At 39.5% G+C, this 25430-nt stretch overlaps 2 protein-coding genes and 1 non-coding gene across 6 annotated transcripts; 1 reads left to right on the top strand and 2 right to left on the bottom strand.

Moving 5' to 3' along the window:
• Window positions 1–4: 4 nt before the first annotated feature.
• LOC119917213 (transmembrane protein 41A-B-like) lies at window positions 5–9985 on the top strand. 2 transcript variants are annotated; one of them, XM_038737415.1, is made up of 6 exons: window positions 5–756; window positions 850–1043; window positions 4806–4956; window positions 5723–5884; window positions 6817–6955; window positions 7046–9985. In XM_038737415.1, the coding sequence occupies exons 2-6, from the start codon at window positions 904–906 to the stop codon at window positions 7279–7281; spliced, it is 828 nt and encodes a 275-aa protein (XP_038593343.1). In that variant the 5' UTR covers window positions 5–756; window positions 850–903; the 3' UTR covers window positions 7282–9985. The 2 variants fall into 2 exon arrangements, with proteins under 2 accessions (XP_038593343.1, XP_038593342.1); XM_038737414.1 differs by having other exon boundaries at window positions 6–1043.
• gpr155b (G protein-coupled receptor 155b) lies at window positions 9937–24393 on the bottom strand. Of its 3 annotated transcripts, none has more exons than XM_038737411.1 (20): window positions 24247–24393; window positions 23509–23734; window positions 22259–22406; window positions 22024–22153; window positions 21725–21903; window positions 21445–21597; window positions 21168–21235; window positions 20650–20821; window positions 19558–19713; window positions 19218–19301; window positions 18914–19037; window positions 18716–18800; window positions 18486–18573; window positions 18068–18296; window positions 17331–17408; window positions 16707–16861; window positions 16439–16534; window positions 16268–16332; window positions 16008–16142; window positions 9937–12349 (listed from the first exon to the last, which is right to left on the bottom strand). In XM_038737411.1, the coding sequence occupies exons 2-20, from the start codon at window positions 23664–23666 to the stop codon at window positions 11773–11775; spliced, it is 2880 nt and encodes a 959-aa protein (XP_038593339.1). In that variant the 5' UTR covers window positions 23667–23734; window positions 24247–24393; the 3' UTR covers window positions 9937–11772. The 3 variants fall into 3 exon arrangements, with proteins under 3 accessions (XP_038593339.1, XP_038593340.1, XP_038593341.1); XM_038737412.1 differs by having other exon boundaries at window positions 12208–12404; XM_038737413.1 differs by lacking the exon at window positions 9937–12349 and adding an exon at window positions 14960–15100.
• Window positions 24394–24731: 338 nt separating this feature from the next.
• Window positions 24732–24813, bottom strand: trnas-cga. Its single transcript has one exon. It is a non-coding gene; the product is annotated as a tRNA-Ser (tRNA).
• Window positions 24814–25430: the final 617 nt, after the last annotated feature.

The raw sequence follows: 25430 nt of genomic DNA, 5'->3' as shown, positions 1-25430 counted from the left end.
CCAATAAAACATGAAATGTCTTTGTTTTTAATTTCACCTAAATCACATAACAAAACATTTCACTTCAAGAAAACCACCTCTATGTTTGTATAGATGGATAATTTATATTGTAAAATATAATCATGTTGTTCAGTCTTCTCTGCCTCTTTGATACGTAACGTTACTGTTTTTGGAGATTCATTTCACCTTATTGCCCCTCCACAGAAAACATGGGACCTTTTTAAAAGAAAAACTTCAGGCAAGAAACAAAACTTTTAAATTTTACAAAATGCCGAAATGCCTGTTTTATTACTTAACTCACATTGTTTACAGTATATATACACAACCAGTAAATGTAAACCAGTAATGGAGTGATGTATTTCTATAAATACTAACACTGCTTGTCAGTTTGTATCATGTCATAATCTGACTCCTGTGAACCCCTCATGGCTTTTACCATGTAGCCCTCTAGTGGCTCATTCGTGTAAATACATGTTCAGGCTGCAGCAAACTAGACTACTCGCACAGACAGTTCAGTTTTTAGATAAGCCTGTTCATCCTTTCTTGGTGCAAATCGTTGAAGACCTCTGTAACGTCACCGGGAAAACCCCCCAACAGGAACCGCAATGAAACGCCAGGAGTTTTAACTGCTATCTGTTACACTTGGTGTCAACAGTGGTGTTTTCCCTTAAGAAAGTTGTTGGTCGCCGGCTGCCATGTGATCCGTGCGCCGAACCCGGCCAAAAATGTCAACCGTGACTTGTAGCCTGTTGTCCGGTAAGCAACACCTCTCTTCCTCGGTGTCGTCCAACTGAACCGCAACACGTCGACTTTCTTTACCAGGCGGTCTTCCCCTCTTCTTAAATTCAGCCTGAGTTTCCAGCGGAGTTATCCGGTGAACAGGGAGTTTCAGCAGGGAGCAACATGCGCTCCTTAGCGGGACTGGCTGCCGTCGTGGCGGCGGCAAGTGTCTACCTCTACCTGCTGTCGGCTCATCTTCCCCCGGGACCGAAGCAAGTCCAGCTGGACTCGGAGGGGGAGGACGAGGGAGTCCAGGGGTACAGGTAGGGAACATGGAAAGAGAAAATGCAACTGTAAAAAAAACAATTTCAAACTTAAATGTTGCCTTTTTAAATTACAGACCACATTTTATTTATTATTAAATGATTCTTACTGTAATCCAGTTGGGGACTATTGGGAATAATTTACATTATGTGGGTCTTTTTGCTTTTGGCAGGACTTACATGAAAGAAAAAACAGGCTACAGATTACTTGAAAATAAAACCCAACATAAATTGAATAGGTATTTGCTGTTGTTACTTCCAACACATACAGGTAACATCCAACTAATTTAACACCACAATATTTATTAATTCTGCCCAAGCTTTTGGGTAATGCAGTATGAAAGTAGCTTACATTTACACAAGTAAGTTAGTTTCTTCTCCTTTGCAGATTCAGATTATTAATGCAAATATAATAATCTATTAAAGTATGTATGATCATAGACTGTTACCCAGCAGTATGTCTATATAAAATACATTAAGATGATGCTTATGAATGCATTTATAATTATTATCTAATGATTAGATATATCATTCAGAAAGGCTAATGATATGGATAATGGGTACATTCATATTTTGTGAATACTTTGGTGCTTTTACCTAAGAAACAATTTGAATGCATGATTTTTACTTGCAAAAGAGTATTTCATGTGATATTACTACTTTAAGTGAAAGGTCTGAGTACTTCTTCCACCACTGGCAGTGACTCAGTGGGTTTTTCCAAACATTACAGTAACGTGAACATCAGGTGGCTTAGAAACTAAATGCCCACAGCCATAATTGTGAAACTTTTTTCCAGTCTCTGTAATGTTTTGACCTGTCATCACAGGTTGTGGACATTAATTACTTATTAATTATCTTGATGCTTTGGCAATAGTGTCTTTGCACACTCATAATATCAAATAAAGCCTATTGAACTAAATTGAATTGTGAGCAGTTCAACCAAAGGGTTATTTCCCTCCTCAGATTATTTTATTTGAGGCATTTTAAGCACCCAAGAAGGCAAAAGAAAATACCAAAATCAAGAGGAAGCAGACATTTATGCCCCAAAATGGTAGAGCTGTTGTGACCCCTCTGATATTCAACCTCTTGGAGGGTCCCCGACCCCCATGTTAGAAACCACCAGATAACTGACCCATCAGCATTGTTTCCCTTCCTCTTTCCCAGTACATGCTGGGATAGGATCCCTGTGAGGGTGAATACAAGTTAAGAATGAAGGAATTAGGAACCTCTCCAAAGCTTTTCAGCTGTTCTTACATTTAGTCCGGTAAAGCAGACAGCGGATCTGAGCATTTTAACACCAATCACTTATAGATCTCTTATATTAATAACACAGCTATTTCCTTCTTATATTGGTGATCAGATCTATGTCACAAATAATAATAATAATAGTAAAAATAATGTGTCTTTTACATTCACAAGTCCTCTCCTTTCGTTCTCTTTCTTCTCAGTACATTTTGGACTGATTGCGTTACTACTCAGAATGTGTGTGTGTGTGTGTGTGTGTGTGTGTCTTGTAAGTGGTATCTTGCAGTGTGCCAGACAGTCAAGTGTGAGGTTGTCTAGGGATGATAGAATAACGCCGACCAAGACACTCTGAAGCCAAGAGCATGGCCCATCTGTGTGTCTGTGTGTGTGTGTGTGTGTGTATCTGTGTGTGTGTGTTACTCATATTATACTGTTACTTATCAAGTCATTTCAACATGGCGTGAGTGCGGCCATGTTACAACTTAAAGACAGTACGTCATTAGCCAAGTCAAGTCATCTTTATAAGTTTGGCCAAAAAAACTGTACTTTTTTAAACAAAAACGAAACCAAAAACATTACAAATTTGTTGAGTTAAAGTGTCGTCACGGAACACAAGTTTACGCAGAATGGTGCTTAAATCCAATGCTAGAGAGTCCGTAAAATAAGTAAATAAAAACAACTCTTTGGGGCAGCATCAAAAAAGACATGATTGCCTTTTAACTGTGGGAGGGACTGTAACATTTGGTTAGATGACCTCAGTGATCTGAATGTGGAGTTCAGTATGAACATGCATAATTATCATATCGGCTCAGTGATCTACTAACTGATAAACTGGGAGCATTATTTTAATTTTATGACCCACACCATATTTCTTCATATTGTCTGTGAATTGACACCTTTTAAATCCTGAAATAAACCCGTTTGTTTTCTCCCTTTGTGTAACATACTTAACATCTGGTATTAAATTAAGAGTATATTGCAGGTTATTTTATTATATTAGTACCTTATTTCATTATCAAACAATTTTATGAATTACTTTTGGACTGCTGGTTGGACAAAGCAAACACTGAAGATGTCAACTTGGGCTCTGTGAAATTGTGATTGGCTATTTTCACTATTTGATGACATTTTGTAGTCATCAAAACAGTTCAATTAGTCATAAAGTTATTGAGTGGTTAATACATAGTGAAAATAATTGCTATAGTTGCTTTTAAAATTCTCTCAACAGTAAACCTGATACGACCAAACTTCATATCAGTTCTTAGTTGAGATGAAGTTACTTCAGAGTTAAAACCCTCTCACGATAAGGAGTCTACCCCCGTAAATGAAAACTTGTGTGTGTCTGTGCATGTCCGGAGACAGAATGTTTCTCATGGAGTTATGCGTAAGCGAAATTTAAAGTGCCCACGATGACACATTTCCCTCCTTAAATACTGTATATGCAGTTTCACGTATCTAAGCTCTTTCACATGATCAACCTGCTGACCAATGACAGAAGAGAATGTTTGTCCACTGACCAGTAGAAACAAGGAATGCTGAATGTCAGGGCAGGTGGGGGAGAAAGTCAGCATCTTGAGTTTCAAGGGGGGGATTTCGGTGTGTGTGTATGTGTGTGTGTGAGGGGTGTCTTCCTACGCAGTGAGACTATTTTTGTCCCTCAATCAAATATATCCTGTTACCCTCCCACTTGCTTTGGCACACACACACACACACACACACACACGACTGCCTTTTCCCTTCTTTCTAATATGATCTTTCTTCTTCTTCTTTCTCTGTTGTTTTATAAAATCATGTTGTACAAACGTTATGTTTGTTTCACTAAAAAAAACACATATTTTCTCTTACAACTTACCCATAGTTTTGAGCTACAGCACCAATACAGTGAAAGTAAATGTAAATCTCGATTATCCCAGACACTTCAATTTATTTAAATAGCTCCAATTCATAACAGTTATCTCATTGCACTTTTCATAGAGCAGGTCTTGACCATACTTTTTAAAATATTATTTACAGAGACCCAACAATTCAAAAAAGACGGTACTGTGGTTTTTGGAATTACTTTCCACCTACTTATTAGTCCCAATGAAAACTGTCCACAGAGATCTGTGGATTATTAACTGGGACATTTAATTTAATTTAGTTTCTAAATATATGCTAATTTTCTGGTGTATGATAAAATGTAGAGCATGTATCATCTGATATTAGCTTTCGCAGATACAGTATATCTGTAAGCCAAAAAGTAACAAGAAATTACAGCACATAAATGCCAAACTAGGTTTGAGGTTATTGGAGGTCAAATCCAGTATTCGTCGGCCTACAGTGTAAGGCATTTTTCGAAATGTATGAAATCAATAAAAGAAGGAGAAGTAGATAAAGCAGGTTGTAGGAAAAAGGACAGAACCAAAAGTACATCATAACTTGCTTCATAAAACAGCTAATGGACATCGGACATCACAGACTGATGTGTGAGGCATTTTAAATGGATCCATTTAAAAACCTTCGTGTCTTTTCCTCCAGGTTGAAATTCCCATCGGATCTTGATGAGCTACGGGAGCTTGCAGAGATGCTCAAGTTTTATAAAAGAGAACATCACGGCTACGTTCTGCTGCTGTTCTGCAGCGCCTACCTCTACAAACAGTCCTTCGCAATACCTGGCTCCTCCTTTCTGGTGCGACATACTCTACGTTCTTACACACACTCACACAATTCAATTATTTTAACAAAACCTGAAGAGATAATAAGATCAAAGTCTATAGGCATCTTACAATTATACTTATTGATTTATGAAGAATATACAGTATTTAATTAGGGCTGACCCCAAATAGTCGAAAATTTGACGCTTCGATGGGCGGAGCCTGATTCGACTGTCAATTTACAAAATGACAGTCGAAGCTTTGCAGCGAAACGAGAATCATGCCATTTTGGCGATATGTCTCAACGTCTGATTTTAAGTTAATATGCAGCCTATAAAAATGTACATTTCAATGTTTAATGCTGTAAATAAACATCTAAAAAAAAAAAAGTTATTAAAGTGCATAAATAAATCCAAAATTGTAACCCTAACCCTGGGTTGTCAGTGCGCATGTGTAGGCGTAGCGTGTATATGTGTAGTGGCAGAAGAGGAACACTTGCTGTGCACAAAAACACATGATTCGACTGTCAGTCAACTATAGGCAGGATTTGACGATGCTGATTGAAGTATTTAAATCCTTAGTCGGAGACAGCCATAATTTTATTGTATAATATATTAAAAGCAAGAAATTGATTTTCAACTGATTCTGGCAGTGCATTTCAAGAAGTTTCTCAAATGAAGTGCCAAATTTTGATTCTTGCCACATTTTGATAAATACATACAGGAATAATGCACAGTGTTTGGTTAACACAGAGACTTTAATCCATTGATCTATCTGTTCATGTTTCCCTCTCTCCTTCAGAACATATTAGCTGGTGCGATATTCGGGCCCTGGGAAGGTCTGGTGTTGGCCTGCCTGCTCACCACGTCAGGCTCCACATTCTGCTTCCTGCTCTCCTCTGCGTTTGGAAAGCAGTACGTGGTTCAGTTCTTCCCTGAGAAGGTGTCCCGGCTGCAGAGGAAGGTAGGCGTCACCATTCAGTAATTAACAAGATGAAGAGTCTACAGCCATGCTAGCAGCTGTGTGAGGCTGGACTGATACAAACTGGTGCTTTGAGCTCAATGCTAATATAAGCAAGCTAACATGCTCACAGTGACAATGTTAACATGCTTAGCTTATGTATGCTTGATAAATATTTTGACCAGATGTCGCTAGATGAAAAGTTATCACCTGTTACTGTACAATTCACCGTGTGGGGAACATGAGCGTCTGTGCCAGATTTCATGGCAATCAATTCAATAGTTCTTGAGCCATTTCAGTTGGGACAAAAGTTGTGGACTGATGGGCCAAGATTGCCAAACTGCTAGCGTGGCTACTAAACATTTAACTTTGAGGAGAGTTTGCTTTTTGGTCATTATGAAGATAGGGAGATAAAGTTACTGCAATAATAGTAATAATGTGTAGCTAAAGGAACTGAAAAGTTAGAATGAATGTAATTATTTTATTAATATTAAGGAAGGTAAACCATTTGACCTTCTTTTCTCTTTTAACTTCTTACATCCTAACCTCTGCGGCTTGCTACTATGAATTTAGAATGGCCTTTAGAAACAGCCAGAACAAAAAATATACATATCTCTGTTAAAACCAAAATCTCCCCTGAGGTTTTAAAGCAGTGGAAACTGTTTCCTCTTCATTTTAGTGTAAATGCGACGTTCAGAGTTTTTTAGTTGTGTATTTTGCCGCACTGACTTATGATAGTGGAAAAATAAATTTAGGAATTGTACTTTTACTTTTATGCAGTCTTGTTAGTACCTGTATATTGAATTTAGTTAGAGAAACAGGAAGAACCTGGTAACGCTCTGTGGCTGCTTTCATCTGCGTTTTCCCTCATTTTCTCTCACCATCTTTGTCCTTTTATCTTCCTTGTTCCCTCGTCGTTTTCCTCCCTCTGTCAGGTGGAGGAAAATCGTAGCAGTTTGTTCTTCTTCCTCCTTTTCCTTCGTTTCTTCCCTATGACTCCTAACTGGTTCCTTAACATCACCTGTCCTGTCCTCAACATCCCTATGCCCATTTTCTTCTTTTCTGTGCTAATAGGTGAGACTACACACACACTAAAAAAAAACATACACACAACACAAAAAGCCACAAAAACACTGATCACTCAGCTGCTGCTTTCTCCTGCAGGTTTGATCCCCTACAACTTCATCTGTGTTCGTACGGGCTCCATCCTCTCAGAGATCTCCTCTCTGGATGATATATTCTCCTGGGGGACGCTGGCCCAGCTCCTGGCCATCGCCCTCATGGCTCTCGTGCCTGGAGCGCTGATCAAAAAGTACAGCAAAGCTCACCTCAAGGTGGACGGCATGGACAGTAATGGATCCAGTCAGGCTGAAATCAAGCAGGACCGGAAGAGACAATGATTCTGGGATGAAAGAGGAATCGCCTGGTTTGGGAATCCCAAACAAGACATTGTGTTAGCAGAACTAAGATGGAAAAAACTCTCTCCACTGGTGGGTATGTGACCTTTTGTCTTCTCCAGCCTCGTGATTTCTGTAAGGTCACACCAAAGGCTAATCATACTCATAGTATGATATGTAGTTTGAAAATGTCTTCAGGTCACGTTACTTTAAGAGTGCAGTTTCCCAATGATCTCTCAGTGCTATTACACAGAGCTTAAGTTGCAGGGGAATTGTTTGAGATGGATAAGGTCTAAGGTCCGCGGATGGAGCCCAAAAGGTGATTTGTACACTATAGAGCTCTGTACTGAACACAGAAACACTAAGTCCCTAGTTTCTTTTAAATCACTTCTTAAAATGTTTCTCTTTGTGAAAGCTTTTGGAAATATTTCATGTTTTTTTTATTTATACTGTTTTTATTTCTATTTATTTGATTATATTAATTTTCTTGTCTGTGCATATGTCCTTTGGCCTTTTTATCTCATTTGATCTATTTTTCATGTTTTTATTTCTTTTTGTGAAGCGCTTTCTTAAGGAAGTTGGAAGGTTTAATGTCTTAACACAGGAATGATGACTTCTCCAAACTATATCTTCAGTTTCAGTTAATCATTGAGATATTGTGGAAATATATAATACTCACTGACCTGGTCATCCTGTTTCCATCCCAGAGCCAACCAAAGGCTGCCTACCATGCTGCATCTGTTGTGCATCATGATGTTGTTCTGCATTTCTTTCTCGGTCCGCCATGACTGCAGTTATAAATTGGCTGACCTTCTGTCAAAGGTGTTGCCATTGTGCCAAGTTATCACTAGAGCTTTAAAAGTAATTTGCAGCGTATAATAAATATGTAGTGTAGAGCTGCATAGGAAGCCCCACTTGACCCTGTTGTGGAGATATCTGCTCTGACTTAAACACACTGGATATCCTCACAAACCTTTGCCAATTTATCTGTCTGCTTATTATTTGTCTGCTTTTGATTATGGAGATCTGACAATTAACCAGCTAGTCAATATTGTTAATGTCTTCTCCTTACATATGTTTACTGAGTAACTCAGTTTCCAGCCATTATGGTTTCCATGCAGAAAAAATGTTTCAGCACGTTTGGACATTTAAATGTCTTAAGATTGAGTATGTCTGTCTTTTCCTAACATCACTTATACATGTGTGTTAATGTAGCTGTGGTTGCATTCACAGATGAGTTTTATAGTAGCAGATCAGGTGTGATCTTCTCATGATGGGCTCAACAAAGAGGACACAAAATGTATTTGAACACCAGCCTATTGTAATTTGGTCCTTTTCTGAACTCATTTGCTTGAGTTAGCAGCTCAATGAACTGTGCTAAAACACAAGTGTGTCCTCTTCTAGTCTTACAGTTTTGTATATTTTCCTAATGATAATAACCAGTTACTCTTTGACCTTTACCCAGTAAGGGCCTGCACTACATCACATTTATAGTTACACACATTATCACCTAGTTGCTGCCAAGCCCAATGAGTAGGCTATTTTACAGTAGCCATCAGTCTGTGCAGTCATCAGTCAGTTTAAAGTGCTCCCAGGACTTCATTTTGTTTGCCCTTTGATGTGAACTGGAGCATTGCTGTCAGCACAGGTCAGGCGCAAAAAACCCCTCAATAATCAAATTTCAAAATTGAAAAAATCGATTGTGTACCCAATGATCGAATATTCGGGTCCAGCCCTAGTGAACAGATAAGGCAAATTTCCTAGCTCAAAAGCACCTGGACATCACGAGGCATATGTTGCAGTTGTTCAGAAGCAGGTAATTCATATGTATGTATGTGATAAGCCAGTGGAAATTAGTGTACATTGTGGCTTGGTCCTTTCATCTTCCAAAAGAAAAGCATAGCTTTCTAGTCTGGTATGAAGTTACTTTTTAAGAGTATTTAAGAAGTCGTAAGAAGATCACATCTTGCGCTCTTGTGAATATGAGCCTTTAACTTAGTGTGGTTTTGCACTTTATGTGTGTTGCTGTCAGTTTAACTGATTAACTGCTGCAGGTGTAAAAGTCTGGAATTCAACCATTTATTTTTTTAAAGTCAATGTTTTGCAGAGCAGAGAAACATAATACCATCAAAGTCTAGCCATCAAAAAGTCAAAAAGACAAAAAGACCCAAAGTGCCAAATATCCTGTTTGCATGTGCTGTTCACTTTCCAACAGCTGAATAACACACATTCAGGTTTTCTGTCAGCATAGTGTAGTAAAGTCTAAATACAGTGGCAAGAAAAATAATGGGGGTTTTTTTGTTGACAGTGTTGCTTTGTTTAGGTTCCTTTAGTTTAGTTTCTTTTCTCTTCTTTGACCAAAAAAGGTTAAAGAAAAAACTACTCCTATCTGCTCAGGGGAGACAAGATCTTTTAAAAACACATGTGCACAATGCATTTTTTGTGTGTAAAAATGTAATAAAATGTCTGTAATGTCTTTACAGTTGCTTCTATTGTTGCAGTCAGAATCAATAATTGGTTGTGTAGTGACAAAGTGAAACATGTGGGATTTTGGATGCAAGTAGTAGTTTATTTGTGCCTTTCTTATGGCCACACAGTCATTGACCCTGATTGACTTACAGCAACATTTTTAAAACAGAACATACACGGTTACATTGATCTTGTCAACCAACAACACAGTCACACCTTTATTAAAGTTTGTCTTGTTCTCCGTCAGTACTTTATGACACACACACACACACAAACACAAACTTGTTCACATACACAACCTTCACATTGGCAGAGGCAGGCACTCAAATTTGAACAACTCAGTAAACACAAGGACCTGATGTGAATCGCATGAACTTCGGTTTGGTGTCAGTTTGCAGAAGACAAAAGGACAGACATATATGCACATAGTTGGTGGGAGGTTAGTACGGAGGTCACCAAATGCTTGAACATTTTGCTCCGAGAACAACCTCGACCTCGCCACCCTCTCACTAATAACAAGCTAACAAAATGATCAAATCACAGCATCTGTGTAAGATTAATTGTGGTTTTTGTCTCCGCTTGTAATATGTGCATATATCACCATCCATCCATCTACTACAGCCCTGCCAACACACTGTAAACTTCATAGTAACAATATCACAAATCAGCAGCAACTTAACAGGCAAACACTTGTAGTTTAGTTAGTGCTTCCAGTCGCTCAGTGGGAGTCAAACGTTAAACAGTTCAGTAGTGGTTACATACTCATAAACTTTATCCAAGTCAATTTTGTGTACAATATAAGCTAGTTTAGGACTCAGTGAAAATGTAAGAAGATAAAATAAAAAAAGACAGATGTGTTTTAGAGAAAGGGCCCAGGTGAATTTTTCACATTACTACAAACTTTTGTGTTCTTGATGTTTTACGAAGCAAAATTAGGAGTTTATTTGGGATCAGTCACACAAAAACTAGCAAAAAAAATTATTCAAGATCAGTTCTCCAGATTTGGCTGAAAAGGCATCTCCTAACTTTCGACATTGGCTGAATAAATCCAATTTAGTGACGAGACCACAATCAGTCCCAAACAAATGTTTCATATTGACAATGGCAACACAATGACACAATGCAAGGATAACAAACATCTTCTGCAGCATCATCACTACAAAAGTATCCAGTGAGTTGCATAATTAAAAAAATATGAAGATTGTTATTATACAGTCAGTGCAAAAGGTTCAGTGCTGAGCAGAAGTCTGTACTGCTCTGAATCATGCAAGTAGTCAACATAGACCAGAATGGTTAAAAGACACAACGTGCAAAATATCAAATACTGAAATAACAGGCAGAGTCATGATGATTTCTTGTGATTTGAAAGAAAACAAACCCGAACGAGCAGGCAAGAACGCCATTGGCTGATGAATGCCAACTTGTCCTTAAAACAAAGTGTATTTGTCCCTCACTTATAAATGTGAATCTTCGTTAAGAAGTTCACCGGCTCACAGAAAATCCAGAACAAAAGAAGATGAAAAATTACTTTTCACATGGTCAAGGTGACTAAAATCAAGATATGGTCTATGTCAGCTCAGTTCAGAGCAGTGGAGGGGAACAAAAGAAGTCAAGAAGACTTGGCAAGGAGCCAGGAGAGGTGAAGTATCTGCACGAAGCGCTTGTTTTTTTCCCCCTTTCTCCTCTTATTGTTTAACTGTCTCCACAACCCCTTGGACATGCAAGCGGCAACCATCATGAATAGCCTAAGACACCAGTCAAAATTGCCAATGATACACTTTACAAGAGGTGAAATTAGCAATAGAGGAGATAAAACTTTTTAGAGAAGCTGCAGCCAGTTTTATTGACTTCAATATGATTAGCCTTTCCAGATCAGTATCTAGTAGTTGTTTAGAAAACTGAACCGTAAGGCACTTCCGTTTGGTGGTTGCCGCTGGATACCTCCTCCTTTTCAGTCTCGTCTTTATCCCCTTCCCCTTCTCCCCCCTACCTTGCTCCCTCCACCTCCTTTCTCATCTCTTCCTCTCACATGCTCTGGGACCATCTCTCTCCTCTCCCCCTCTCTCCCCCCTGTGTGAAGTGGTACAGCAGGGTGGGTCTATCCCTAAAACTGTGCTGACCTGTCAGGTGATCCAACACTCCTCCCCGCTGAAGTCTAATGCCATAGAGTTGGGCTTCGGCTCGGCCAGCGCACAGGCCCCGCTCAACCAGCCAGTCCACCAAGTCACTGCCCCGAAACACACTTTCAAAACGGGACTGGGGATGTTGATGGGGTGGGCTCGAATCAAGATCATGCTGGTGTTGGTGGTGAGGATTAGCTGGGTTGTGAGCTTGGTTAGACTGGAGCTGGAAAATCTGCTCCTCTGGGATATTAGAGTTTGAAAGGTCTACTAGGTCTTCATTCTCAGGCTGAAGCCGGGGGCGGGATGGAGGTGAATATTGGCTACAGGATTCAGCTGGATCCTGAGTTTGTTGACTCTGGTGCAGATTCTGCGTCTTGTGGTTTAGTTGCTCCTGAGGATCCTGATGCAGGTGTAGGTACTGGGGCTGATGGGAGGGGGAATGACTCAAAGCCTCCTCCGTCAGTCCCCCTTCTCCAAACCTGTCATTATCAGAGGAAGGATTCACCTGTCGAAGCACTCACACTCTCCCCTGAGCTGAGGGGGTGACAGAGAAAAAACGAAAGGGGAAAAAGGGCAGGCAAAGGGAAGCAGGGAGGAATAAAGGAAATATCAGGGGAAGAAAGGTAAGTACAAGTATTAATAAAGGGGAGAATGGGGAAAGGAATAGTGGAAATAATTTTATGTGTTAAAAGAAATGAAAAGCACCCAAGACTCATAAACATCCAGAAATAAAGTGTTTTAGTTAGTAGAGTTTTTGTAGAGTTTTGTAGTAGGAGTGGCGATATTTCCTTTTGAACACCTCAATCGTTGTAAGATTTCACATTGCTTACTGCTAATAGTAAACAAAGGAAACACACTCACAGGAGTTAATTTAGTTCATTTTCCATTTTTGTCCCAGTACTATAGCCTGCACAAATTATTAAACTTTAATAAAAGAAATTTCCCATAGTTGTTTGACAATAGCAGCAGTCAGAACTCACAGCTAATGCTTCTTCTATATAATTATTTATATCTACAAAATTAAGTGTGTACTGCTAACCAAGATTAAACATAAATGTCCAACATACACTATAAATGTGGTTGAATTAGTTTTAAAAAATATGCTAACAGCTCAACAGATAGATATACATGCAAAGAGGATGCAGAGAAAACAAAATAATAACAACAGTAACAATTCGGAAATGTAACTGGTAACAGGGTCTTTAATTTTGCGGGGACACAGCAAAAAAACAAACAAAATCAAAGCTGGAATAAAATCTCTATGGTTATATAATTTCCATAGGCTTACACATTCTGCGTAACTTCCAGAAAACTCTCACTGACATCACAATGGTGATCATCCTTTCTACATAGCAATAGTTTATTTGAGGATTTTCAGTCAGGATTTAGAGCTCATCATAGCACAGAGACAGCACTGGTGAAAATGACTAATGACCTCCTAATTGCATCAGACAAAGGACTTGTCTCTGTACTGGTTTTACTAGATCTTAGAGCTGCATTTGATACCGTTGACCATCAGATCCTATTACAGAGACTGGAACATTTCATTGGCATTAAAGGTTTAAGTCCAATTTATCACATCAATTTCAGTTTGTACATGTTAACGATGAGTCCTCCATGCACGCCAAAGTTAGTCATGGAGTTCCATAAGGATCTGTCCTCGGACCAATCCTCTTCACTTTATATATGCTTCCTTTAGGCAATATTATCAGGAAATATTCCATAAACTTTCATTGTTATGCAGATGATACTCAGTTACATCTATCAATCAAGCCAGATGAAACTAATCAGTTGGCTGAACTTCAAATGTGCCTTCAGGATGTTAAAACCTGGATGACCTGTAATTTTCTCATGTTAAACTCAGATAAAACTGAAGTTATTGTTCTAGGGCCCAAGCACGTCCGTGACGCATTATCTAAAGATATAGTTTCCCTGGATGGCATCGCCCTGGCCTCCAGCACCACTGTGAGGAATCTTGGAGTTATCTTTGATCAGGACATGTCGTTTAAGTCTCACATTGAGCAAATTTCAAGGACCGCCTTTTTTCACCTACGTAATATTGCGAAAATTAGGAACATCCTGTCTAAAAATGATGAAGAAAAACTAATCCATGCATTTGTTACTTCTAGGCTGGATTACTGCAATTCCTTATTATCAGGCTGCTCGAAAAAAGTCCATAAAGACTCTTCAGCTGACCCAGAATGCTGCAGCACGTGTTCTGACAGGAACCAGGAAAAGAGATCACATTTCTCCTGTTTTAGCGTCTCTGCATTGGCTTCCAGTAAAATCCAGAATAGAATTTAAAATCCTTCTTCTTACCTACAAAGCTCTTAATGGTCAGGCACCATCTTATCTTAAAGAGCTCATAGTACCTTACTACCCCACAGGAGCACTGCGCTCCCAGAATGCAGGGTTACTTGTGGTTCCTAGAGTCTCCAAAAGTAGACTAGGAGCCAGAGCGTTCAGCTATCAAGCTCCTCTCCTGTGGAACCAGGTTCCAGTTTGGGTTCAGGAGGCAGACACCATCTCCACATTTAAGATTGGCTTAAGACTTTCCTCTTTGATAAAGCTTATAGTTAGGGCTGGCCCAGGTTAGTCCTGAACCATCCCTTAGTTATGCTGCTATAGGCCTAGACTGCTGGAGGATTTCCTATGAGGCACTGAGCTCCTCTCTCCTCTACTTTCTCTCCCTCTGTATGCAACCTCATCCCATTACTGCATGTTACTAACACAACATCTCCCCTTTCCAGTAGTCTTGTGCTTTCTCGTCCCTCTCCTCTCTCCTCCTATCACTTCCTGCAGGTGTTTCTGGCTCTGGAGCTGTGGAGTCTGGATCTGTGGTTGCGAGTCACCTGCTGCCCCCGTGTTCCTGCTCGACACCCTCTGCTACAATTATTTTTACTAGTCCTATTATTATTATTGTTGTTATTATAATCATTAATATCATAAACATTACTGTATATATCTGTACCATTTTTCATTTAGTCTATAACAACATCACCTGTACTGTCTGTACCTCTGTGTGTATATTATGTGGGCTGCCTCCCTCCCCTCTCTCTCCTTCCATCCCTCCATCTCACTTTCTCTCCGTTCCTCTCTTGCCCTCTCTCTCTCTCTCCTCTCGCCAACCGGTCGAGGCAGATGGCCACCCACCCTGAGCCATGGTTCTGCTCGAGGTTTCTGCCTCTTAAAAGGAAGTTTTTCCTTGCGTCTGTCGCCTAATGCTTGCTCTTGAAAGAAAGAAGAAATTGGTAAAGTTACTGACTGGTTCTGCACATTTTGGGGCATTTTATAATAAGTAGTTTATTCTTACTTAAATAAATAAGAAAGTAAGTAGGTAAGTAAGTGCAATTAAACCTTTCTCAAATCACTTTCATTTATTTACCATGTATTTACCATTGCTATTTTTGAAAGCAATTTTAACAAATGCTTTCAAAAAGTGATGGGCACATATCCCCAGCGTCCCCAGTGTAAATGACACCGATGCTGACACGTTTTGTCATGTTGACGTTAAACTACATTACATCCAGGCTGCTGCCACTGGTCTCCATAAATGAACAATTGGCTTAGCTAACATTATGGGTCAATAACAGTGGGCTATCACGTAGGTGGTGACCCATTTTGGTTTCAAAACGGCGAATTTTGCCGAAAAGTAAGGGGTTTGCATGCCCGATTTATTTAACGAACATTAGCTTGCTAGCAATTAGCAACGTTAACTAGCATTAGCCAGCTAAAACCACAATAGCACAATATATTTGCATTAATGTTTGCTTTGACTTTGTGTTGTGGGGAGTGTTGGTCATTTGTGGATGTCATTGGACTCCATTTCTAAGCTAACGTTAGCTAGTGTTGCACACTGCAGCGCTGTAGGGGAACGGAAGAGCACTGAAGAGCGTGCATAAACGTCACATCTTTTACAATCCGCCTACATTGGCAATACAAAGTGGTTAATACATGTAAACTGGTTCACATATGTACCTTTAACTCAAGTGTATCTTCCCATTAACGGAAAACAGTTAACACAACAAGCAGGAGATTTGGAGGGAATTTGAAATCAAAGCAATTTGTTTCTTAGACCAAACGTACTGTCTGACACATGCAAATGAAAAGACAAAACACACATAATAGTACTCGTACCTGTGTGTGTGTACTATATCTTGCACACACTGGTCTTTGTGGTAGCGGACAAACTGGGTACAGGTAAGTCTGACCTCCTCTGGTACACCTGAGGGACTCAAATCTTCTCCCCTGCCCTGCCACAGCCCGAGCAACCTGCCACAGACACAAACATTATTCGGGTTCTGTGTGTCTGATTTGAATAATTGATCTAAAACGAATCTAGAAACCATGATGAACAAGTCAGATAATCTGCCGATCATGTAGAAGTCACAGCTCACCTCTTTTTGAAAGGCAGGATGATGAGGTGTCTGTCCAGACCAAAGATCCCAAAGGACAGGAAACCCTGGGACAAACAGAATTATGTATTTACAGTAGCATTACTTTTGTACTCACCTCATGTTTACACACGTACATACAAGAATGCATACACACATGACACACAGTGGTACCTGTCCATAATTTGCCACGGCACAGAAGAACTGTAGTTCAAGATAAAGTCTTCCTGGATCTTTGTTCAACAACCACCACAGACAGCTGGACAGGTTCTACAGAGACATCAAGTAATTTATCTTTACAGTCTACACTTCAGCTTCCCATATACATTTATACAAATCAGCCAGGTGAAATAAAGCTGAAAATTAAATTAAAAAGTAGATTTTAAGAAACATAATAAACAGCATATTTGCTGCTGCCACTTAATGAGTATTTTATCCTCACTGCTAGCAGGCTGACAATGAGCAGCAGACAGAGGAGAACATGTCTGACTGTCTGTTTCTCATCTGTGGTTTGAAGCCCAGGTGGCAGCAGATTCAGTGGCTGCTCAGAGGAGGAAGAACACTGCAGCTGCCCGTCACACAGTGCCCCACTGTGGCCTGGAGAGGAATAGAAATATAACTGTTGTTAAATTGCAGGGTGATTGGAGAAGTTCCTCAAGTCCTGATATTTTCAAGCTGTTTTACATTACTACATAGCTTTCATCACACTTTGAAACAGTTGATAGTTTTCCATTAATTTAGGGTTTGTTTCGTACTACAAGTAAACATCTTAACCTCCCAGTACTCATATTTTTAGAAGTAATGAATGTTTAAAATTAATCAATTCTCTAGTTTATTAGACTGACATTAGACATTGCTGGTGTGTTGCTTTGGTTTCTGGCTCAATTCAACTACACAAAATGACATTTTTATGTTGTAGAAGAAAATGCATAAATCTCTTCTGTTTCATTAATTTCTTAACTAAATTAAATTGATGAAATATCTTTACTAACGGGTCATGTAAATAAATAGACACAATTTGCATGCAACAGATGAAAAAGTAAATGATCAGATTTGTGTTTATTACCTGTGCCGTTTGTGTGCTCCCTCTGCGTGCTGGCTATCATGTCAGGTAAGGTCTGGACAGGAGAGAAACTGTGGAGGTCTGACAGCACAACAGGAACAGTACAAACATTTACAGTAGATCAGCTGTTGAGTATTGGTGGGTTAAAGCTATATACCGATTTCAACTGTATTTATATTTCCATTAAAGCCCTGTCAAAATTTTAACATGTTACATCCAGATTTTTATTTTATTCAGGCAAATGTTAATGTGTTTCAGAAACATAAGTTTACCAACAGACAGAGACAGACAGACAGACAGAATCCAACTCAGAATAACCGACTTTAAATGACTTCATGTGGCGCTGCGTGGCTCTGATTTAACGTGATGCATGCTGGACTTAAAATAAGGTATGCTGGTTAGAAATCGTGTCCGACTTTAGCCAGCGCTGCAAAACGTCACCATGTCACATGACATTAAAACCTCGCGGGAGAAAGGCGACTGCAGGCGTCGAGTCTGGCAGCTGCAGTTGCTTTTCTCCGGCTGCACAAAGTTGGAACCACACTTTTGCCTGGTCTCGCGGCATTTTTCTTTGCAATTCCCGCTCACAGTAAGCTGATGCAGGTAGAATGTGTCCGACTTTATGGCGCCATTTTTATACCCCGCCCCTGCAGTAACCTGCAGCTCATGTTAGACTATGAAGTTGTCAAAAGTCAGCCGCCGTCATCTCGAACGCACCTATTAGCACAGAGCAGAGCTACCTGAGTTGATGCTGAAGGCAGGTGAATTTGCCATCTGTGGCTGCTGTTGTTGATGTTGTTGTGAATCCTCCAGGCCACCAGAGGTACTCAGCTCATCATTGGTGCTTGTTACAGCAGCTCTGTTCAGGGCCTGATAGCCTCTCTGCTCCCGGTTTCCCTGGCTGAGACCCATCAGAGATATTGCACCAAGCACCAGGCTGACAGCAAGCACAACCGCTGTGCAGATTATCTGAAGAATGAGAGAACAAAATATGAATAAAACTTCCTGGACAACTTAATTCTGATCTCCTTGACAGATTTAAATAGGTAATAAACAGACTTGAGCAGAGCAGAGGAAAGAGAGAAAACAAGACAATAATCAAAATAAACTGTACAGAGTGAAAAACAGTATGTAATGTAGAAAAGCAACAGGAGCAACCTGAGCTCTGCCATAGAAGAAGGCCGAGTCTATGGTATCTGTCCTCTCTCCTGATATCAGAAGACCGCCGATCATCAGGAAGGGAACCCTACATACAAACACACACGTATACTGTTATTCATACAGTTTTTATGTGTTTATTAATTTTAGATATCAACCTAGAAATTTAGCAGATCTGTTGCATCGTAACAAGGTTATTTTTAAAATGTTATTTGATTGTGCTGACCTACCCCCAACCCAAAATCATGAATACCCCTGGTCGGAGTCTTAACAGATCATCTTTGTTAGTCAGAGCCACACACAGAGGGATTAAACCTAAAGAAAAAGAACAAAAAACTTGTAGATACTGAACACCATTGTACACCACCAAATGTAGTGTAACTGATGGAAATTTAAGTGTTCAAGCGCTCATAAATATAAACACTCACCTGTCCAAATGTAGGTGCTATATAGAGACCCATAGAGGAGAGTGAAGGTGAGAATTTTGCCAATCAGATTATCCTCTTGTTTCACCAAGATATTCCACAGGATCATACTGACACACACCAAAAACTAGAGAAGAGTAAAGTACAGTAGGTTAAAGCAGGATAGGAGAGACAATGTGCTCCAGTAACACTTCCTGAATAAACGTACAGAGACAGAAAACCAAAATAAACCAAATATCACTATAACAAACATTACTGGTGAAGCACATGCTCTACAACATTTTCACTTAATAAACTGGAGACTGACCTGAGCCAGGAAAAGATTTAAGGCAAAGAAGTGAGGAAGTCTGTTAAATTTCTTGCTTAGCAACATCACCACTATTGTCCACACCTGAAAGAAGAAACAGGCACATGATCACAATTTTTTATTACTGTATTTGGAAAATCACTAAATTATTTATTATCAGTTTCTGTCCTTAAAAGCTCTAACTACTACTTACATGTAACTTAACCCACTGAAGTCTCAAAAATAATTCTTGCAGCTTTGATTCTTAATCATATCCTCATGCTTTTTGTGATCACCGTTTCATTATTCCTTCTTGTCTGATTGAAACACTGGGGGACTTGAAAAACATTAATCCACTTACCAGTGCTACAAGGCTGACAATGCTGATGTTGAAGCTAACGTTTTCAAGTTCTGTAACCAGGGGGGTCGGGTCCATTAGAGGGATTGTTAATAGCCAGGCCGACACATACATGATCGGTGCAGACAGAAACGTACTGATTACCATCCCTGATGTTACCTAAAGGAAGGACAGAAAGACATTTTATAACACAAGGCACGCCACTAACTGACAGTGTTAAAATGTAATCTAGATCCAAGTCAAATGTATTTTTAAGGTATTTATGTTTTCTTAATATACTGTGCGCAAACTTGGATCTGACAATACTGCAAACTTACAGTCTTGAGAGGATTGGAAATGTGTTGCCTAACAAATAAATAATCACCTTCAGAGGATATAAAATGTTATCGGGCACTTTATTGTGACCATACTAAATCACTTATATACCTTTTTTCCTGATAAAACAATAAGTATCTAAAGTCTAACAATAAATATTAACTTAAACCTAACTACATTAGTTATATTTTAATATAAATATTAGCAAGCAAAGCTAGCTTGTGTATTTACTTGCTTTAACACAAGACTTTCAGACTCTCTAACTTTACTCAGCTCGCTCCAACAGACAAAACACTTTAAAAAAACAATTTTGATGACCATGTGGTTGGTGCTTATCGTCTTATAAAATCTTAGTAATTTACTACTACATGTAACTGGAGCAGATGAATGTAACGAAGAATGTAATGTGGTGTTATGGTGTGGGGGATGAATGTTAAGTATTCCTTTTTCATGTTTTTTATATGCGCAAGTGTGTTTGTGTGTTTGTGTGATCCTTTTATGGCTTATTCTTGCCATGTGCCCTGACTGGGAGATAGGACATAATATAATGAACCCTTGTTTTTAAGTCAAAACACTTCCGGCCCCGCTTTAAAGACTTAAAGGGATGTTTTAGTCTATAGTCCTGATTTATGCATTTCACAAAAGAGTGCTTGAACTGTCCCTACACGTCTTCTATTTTTTTAATGTTTCAAATATTGTTCTGTTGCTTTGGGACTGTATAAAACTAATTTCTGATAAATTGCTGTTTAATGCAGAATAACTACATTAAACGTTACTTACCACCTCAAGCTCCATGTTGTAGTGTCCAGCATAGATGGCCACACTAGGTGCGGTTGGGAACACTCCATATAGGAAAGCAAAGTTAGATAAACTAGTGTGGTTGGCACTTGTACTGTTCACTCCTACATCCAGAATATCCACCATGTCTTTACAGACCAGCGGCATCACCAGGCTGGAGAGAGAGGAAGGGAAAGGCCCGTAAAAACTTAATTAAGCCAGCAAACGCCATTGAAATACGTTTTGTATAAATACCGTGGCAGCTTTGTGGTAAATATTTCCTTTGTTTTTAATGATTGTGTCACAGAGGAGTTATTTAAAATCTATGGTTATTTTTGAGGCTGTATGTGGTAGTGGGCATGGTTCTGAACTGCATCGTATTGAAGTGTTTCAAATATTCTGACCCCTTCATGTACTATAGCTTAATATAGTAAAAGAAATATTTCAAACACTTTTAAATATACAAGGCCACGCCCACATTATATTATATCACACACACACACACACACAGTCCTGCTTACAGTTTAGCTGTGATGAGGAGAATCAAGGCAACTCCAGTGTCTCTCGTTAGTTTTCTAAGCTGGCCGACCTGCCACAGAAACAGAGAGATTACTTTACTCTGACGATATCCTTCATGTTTATGCAGGGTTCAAAACTGTTGAAATGAAGTCAACTAAAATAACTGGCACTTAGCAAAAAAAATTTACATTATAGTCAATCAAAGCAAATTACATTTCGTAGGCATGTACAATAAGGCTTAACTAAATCAAACTTGAAAACAAGACAAACCAAATTCACCATAGTGAGGCCGAGGTAAAACAAGGCAGCCCCTCCAAAAGAGTTAGCCAGGCCATCAATGAACTCTGATAGCACAGCAGGGATCTGTTGGCCCAAGGCAAAGTGGGCGATGATTCCTATTATTACCACAAATACTACTGGGTTCTTCAACACCTGGAGAGGTGACAGAAGGAGGGTTAGTTTACATAACTTTAAAGATCTTCAAGTTTAAATTGAAGTTTGTCAAACTAACAAAAAATATTGCAACCTATAAGGGTGTAAAGGTGTGTTTATACATTACCTGTAGGACTACAACTCCCACGATGGCAAAAGTGCTGTGCTGTGAATGGCTTGCCTGCCTCCATTTTTGCACCTCACAAAGAGCGAAGCCGATGGGATTGAGGAGCATGAGGGAGACCGGGGCAACTAGATAGATGTACTGGAGGTACTCGGGATATGTGCTCCGATACAAAGCATCAACTAGGAATATAGAGACAGAGAGAGGAGGTGTATACTCTTTGTGTCTTAACTACAGTATTTTTCATTACTGACAATTGGTATAGGGAGTATACATCAGTGTTAAGTGTGTGTCTGCCTCACCTATAGGATACCCTAAGGCGAAGTCATTGCTCTGAGTAGCAAAGATAGCGTAAAGGCCAGCTTTGCTATATCTGTTGTCTGGACTGGCCACTATCAGAGTCAGCACACATACCAGCACAAATACTGTCACCTACGCACAGGATGGGAGCATCAATGTCAGGTTGTGTGTTTAAAATAGAAAGTACACATGTTGTAAAAGTGTGACCACACACACAAAAGATGCACAGACACCAACCTTAGCGATCAGGACACTCCAGAGAAACGACCAGATGACGTCTCCAAAGTCCAGCAGCACCATGTTTTTAAAGAGCAGAGCTGGAAGAGCAAACTTAGACACAAAGTTCCCCAAACCCTTCGCCTGGCTCTCTGTGATGATATCTGCCCTGTAGGTAGGAATCGAAGAATGAGGCATAAACACACATAAAAGCCACAGGTGGTTATTAACTTGTCACTTTCATACTTTCATAGTGTATCTCAGGAATTCCTGCACTAGGGGTGTGAATCTCTGGGCACCTCACGATTTGATCACGATTCAAAGGGCTGCGATGCGATTATAAAACGATTAATGATGCATCTTGATGCATAATTTTTTTCTATACAGGATCTCCGGATAATTACTAAGCATTAAATTTGTGCATTAAAATCCTACAGAAACATCTCCTAATTAGCTTAAAATGACTAGTTTGCATCACTAATTTACTTCATTAACTTTACTTTGTGACTCCTGAAAACTGAAATATAAAGTTAATTATCAGGATGTACAGTATGTATATAGGAGTCTGTACCGGATGTTCTCTACTCTTGACAAGTAACGTTAAGTAAGTAAGTAAGGACATATAGCTGAGCTAATTAATATAACTTCGTTACTAATATAGGTAATGTTACCTAACAGCCAGAAAACTCTCCCCTGCTGTACAGGGGAGATGTGTTTATTAACGGACACAATGTGACCTACACTGTACGTTTACTGCCAGGCTGAAACTTACTGCTAATAATTTTCATCGCTAACTTTCACCATCATGTTCTACCACTCGCTCTCTCTCAGTCAGGGGGAACACTGGTCTCTGTTATGTGCGTGCCACAGATGGTCTGAGCGCTGCACTTCTGCGAGTTCCATCAACATTACATTATCAATTAACATTTAAATAATCTATTTTTTTGACATTTGTTAATCCAGACAGAATCTTCTACGTCCGCATCGCGATGCATCTAAGAATCGATCATCTAAGAATCATCTAAGAATTGTTCTTCCCACCCCTCTCCCGCACATTGCTGAACCAGAACATGCTGGCTGCATGTATGTAAAACTGAAGTAGACCAAATGGTAATCTATATTTAACTTTAACATTTGGTTGGTGGTTTCTGTTTATCTTCCACTCTAGGAGCAATTGCATGTTGTCAATTTCCTGACAAACTGAAGCAAAAACCACCAATTTAAAAATGATGTAGAGATCCTTAACAATAATTGTTTTTGCACAACCCTACCTGCCAGCTATGTAGCCACACAATATGATCCCAAAGCACTCAAGGAGAGCCGGGAAAAGCTTGTCGATGGACATGTGGGGCACCACAGCAGAGCCTGCCAGGGTATTGTGGGATATGTTCTTCCCGTGGATCAGCACGTAGTTGTTGAGGGTCTCCATGATGATGATGATGATGATGATGGGATGGGGTGAGAATATTCAGTTGATAGCTGGGGACTATGAGCACTCTGAAGGAGGATAGAAAAACACAGTCATTGGCAGGAGTTAAATAAATCTAACATTACAGTCTAATGATAGAGAGCAGAGGATGTGAGCGAGTAAGCTCCAAATGTATTATCTTCCAGCTGGAGGGAACTGAAGAGAAACCAGGACTGACAAATGGTTTTAATATATAGAGTGAAGGAGGAGCAGTTGGCTGATTAACAGTCTCTCATGGTGCCAAGAATTCGCCCCTGTAGCTTGAACATACCGTTAGCTAAGTTAGCACATTCAAGTCAACCCGCTTCATTCAGTGATAGGCTATCTATACAACCTAACGACTCTGTAGTAAACTAACGTTAAAGCTAACTGCTTTCCATCACAGCACCTTTGTCACTGCCAAGTGACCGTTAGCGCCAACGTTAGCTAGGCGAATGCTAAAAACATCAGGGAATACAGCCTTAACGCGGCAGGCAATTACGTTCAACATCTGCCTGCTACTGATATATTATTTTAAATGACTCTGAAATTATGTGCTTACCCTACTTAGAGGACTACCTCTGGTCGGAAATGTACGAGATTCATTTGTCTAGCTGTTTGAATAAGCCCGTGTTTCTGCAGTTTGTGTAAGAAACGCTGCTTCTGAATGTGACAGCTGTCGAGAGTGGCAACGCCCTGAAAAGTGGCTGACAGGCGATTCAGCCAATCATCGCCGAGAGACGCTTCAAACTCCAACTGTGATTGGATAATAGCGTGCGATGTGACGCTACATTTGTGTGATAAGCGGAATGAATAGATATTTTTACCACAAAGCTTATTAAGTGTTTTATAGCATTATATCAGCTAATATAAGTGAATACTAAAGGCAATCACACAAAGATAAAGGTGCGCTGAGGGACTTTGTCATTGACTGGAGCCATTTACTCCACGGTATGCCAGTGAGGTGAGCCCTACTTCAGAGATTTACAGTCGTTTAAGGTTTATTGATAAGATTCTTGAGCATGTCAACCAAAGCTGAGATGTCAACGCTGTGAGCAGGATTTGAACCTGCGCGGGGAAACCCCATTGGATTTCGAATCCAACGCCTTAACCACTCGGCCATCACAGCTACACCTCTCTATCTCTCTACAGTCCTCAATCCATTGAAACATTAAAAGCCTTTGAATCTACCTTGGTGACATACATTATTTTTAACCAGTATCCACAGCCAGGAGCTTGATGAGGCAATTTTCTGGAAGCACTTATCCCTTTTAGTGTCATACTGCAAATAATAGAGCTTCAGGTTTAGGACACTAATTGGATTTTAGATGCAGCATCATCACTGAAAACACCACAAACTGACACATCAAAGAATTTATGTGTTTTTTACACCACTTATTTACATAGGTCCTGCAGTTCAGTTAAGTGTACCTTTTGGTGCCCTTTCTGTTCTATTGCATATAATATTTTACAAACATTACTATTTTTATTTTTATTTATGATGACAAACTGATAACTATTTATGAAAAATAACAAACCCTGGTGCGAGACATTGTTCAAAAAAGAATAGTTTTACACTGAAGGTCCAGAGTTTTTAGATTTGCATGAGGATATTGACACCAGAAACATCCCTGTATTCCACCAGTGTTCTACTTTAACTTAACAAACCTAACTAATTAAATGGTGAACAAATGAAAATACAATGTTTCTAATTTATTTGGTTCACATGCAAACTATCTGAGAAGA

This window comes from Micropterus salmoides, unplaced genomic scaffold (genome assembly GCF_014851395.1).
Source record: "Micropterus salmoides isolate LMB-PRFRI ecotype aquatic unplaced genomic scaffold, ASM1485139v1 Ms_hic_scaffold_22, whole genome shotgun sequence".
NCBI classification, from domain to species: domain Eukaryota; kingdom Metazoa; phylum Chordata; class Actinopteri; order Centrarchiformes; family Centrarchidae; genus Micropterus; species Micropterus salmoides.
The sequence above is the reverse complement of the archived record's forward strand: the minus strand, read 5'-3'. Positions and strand labels throughout refer to the sequence as shown.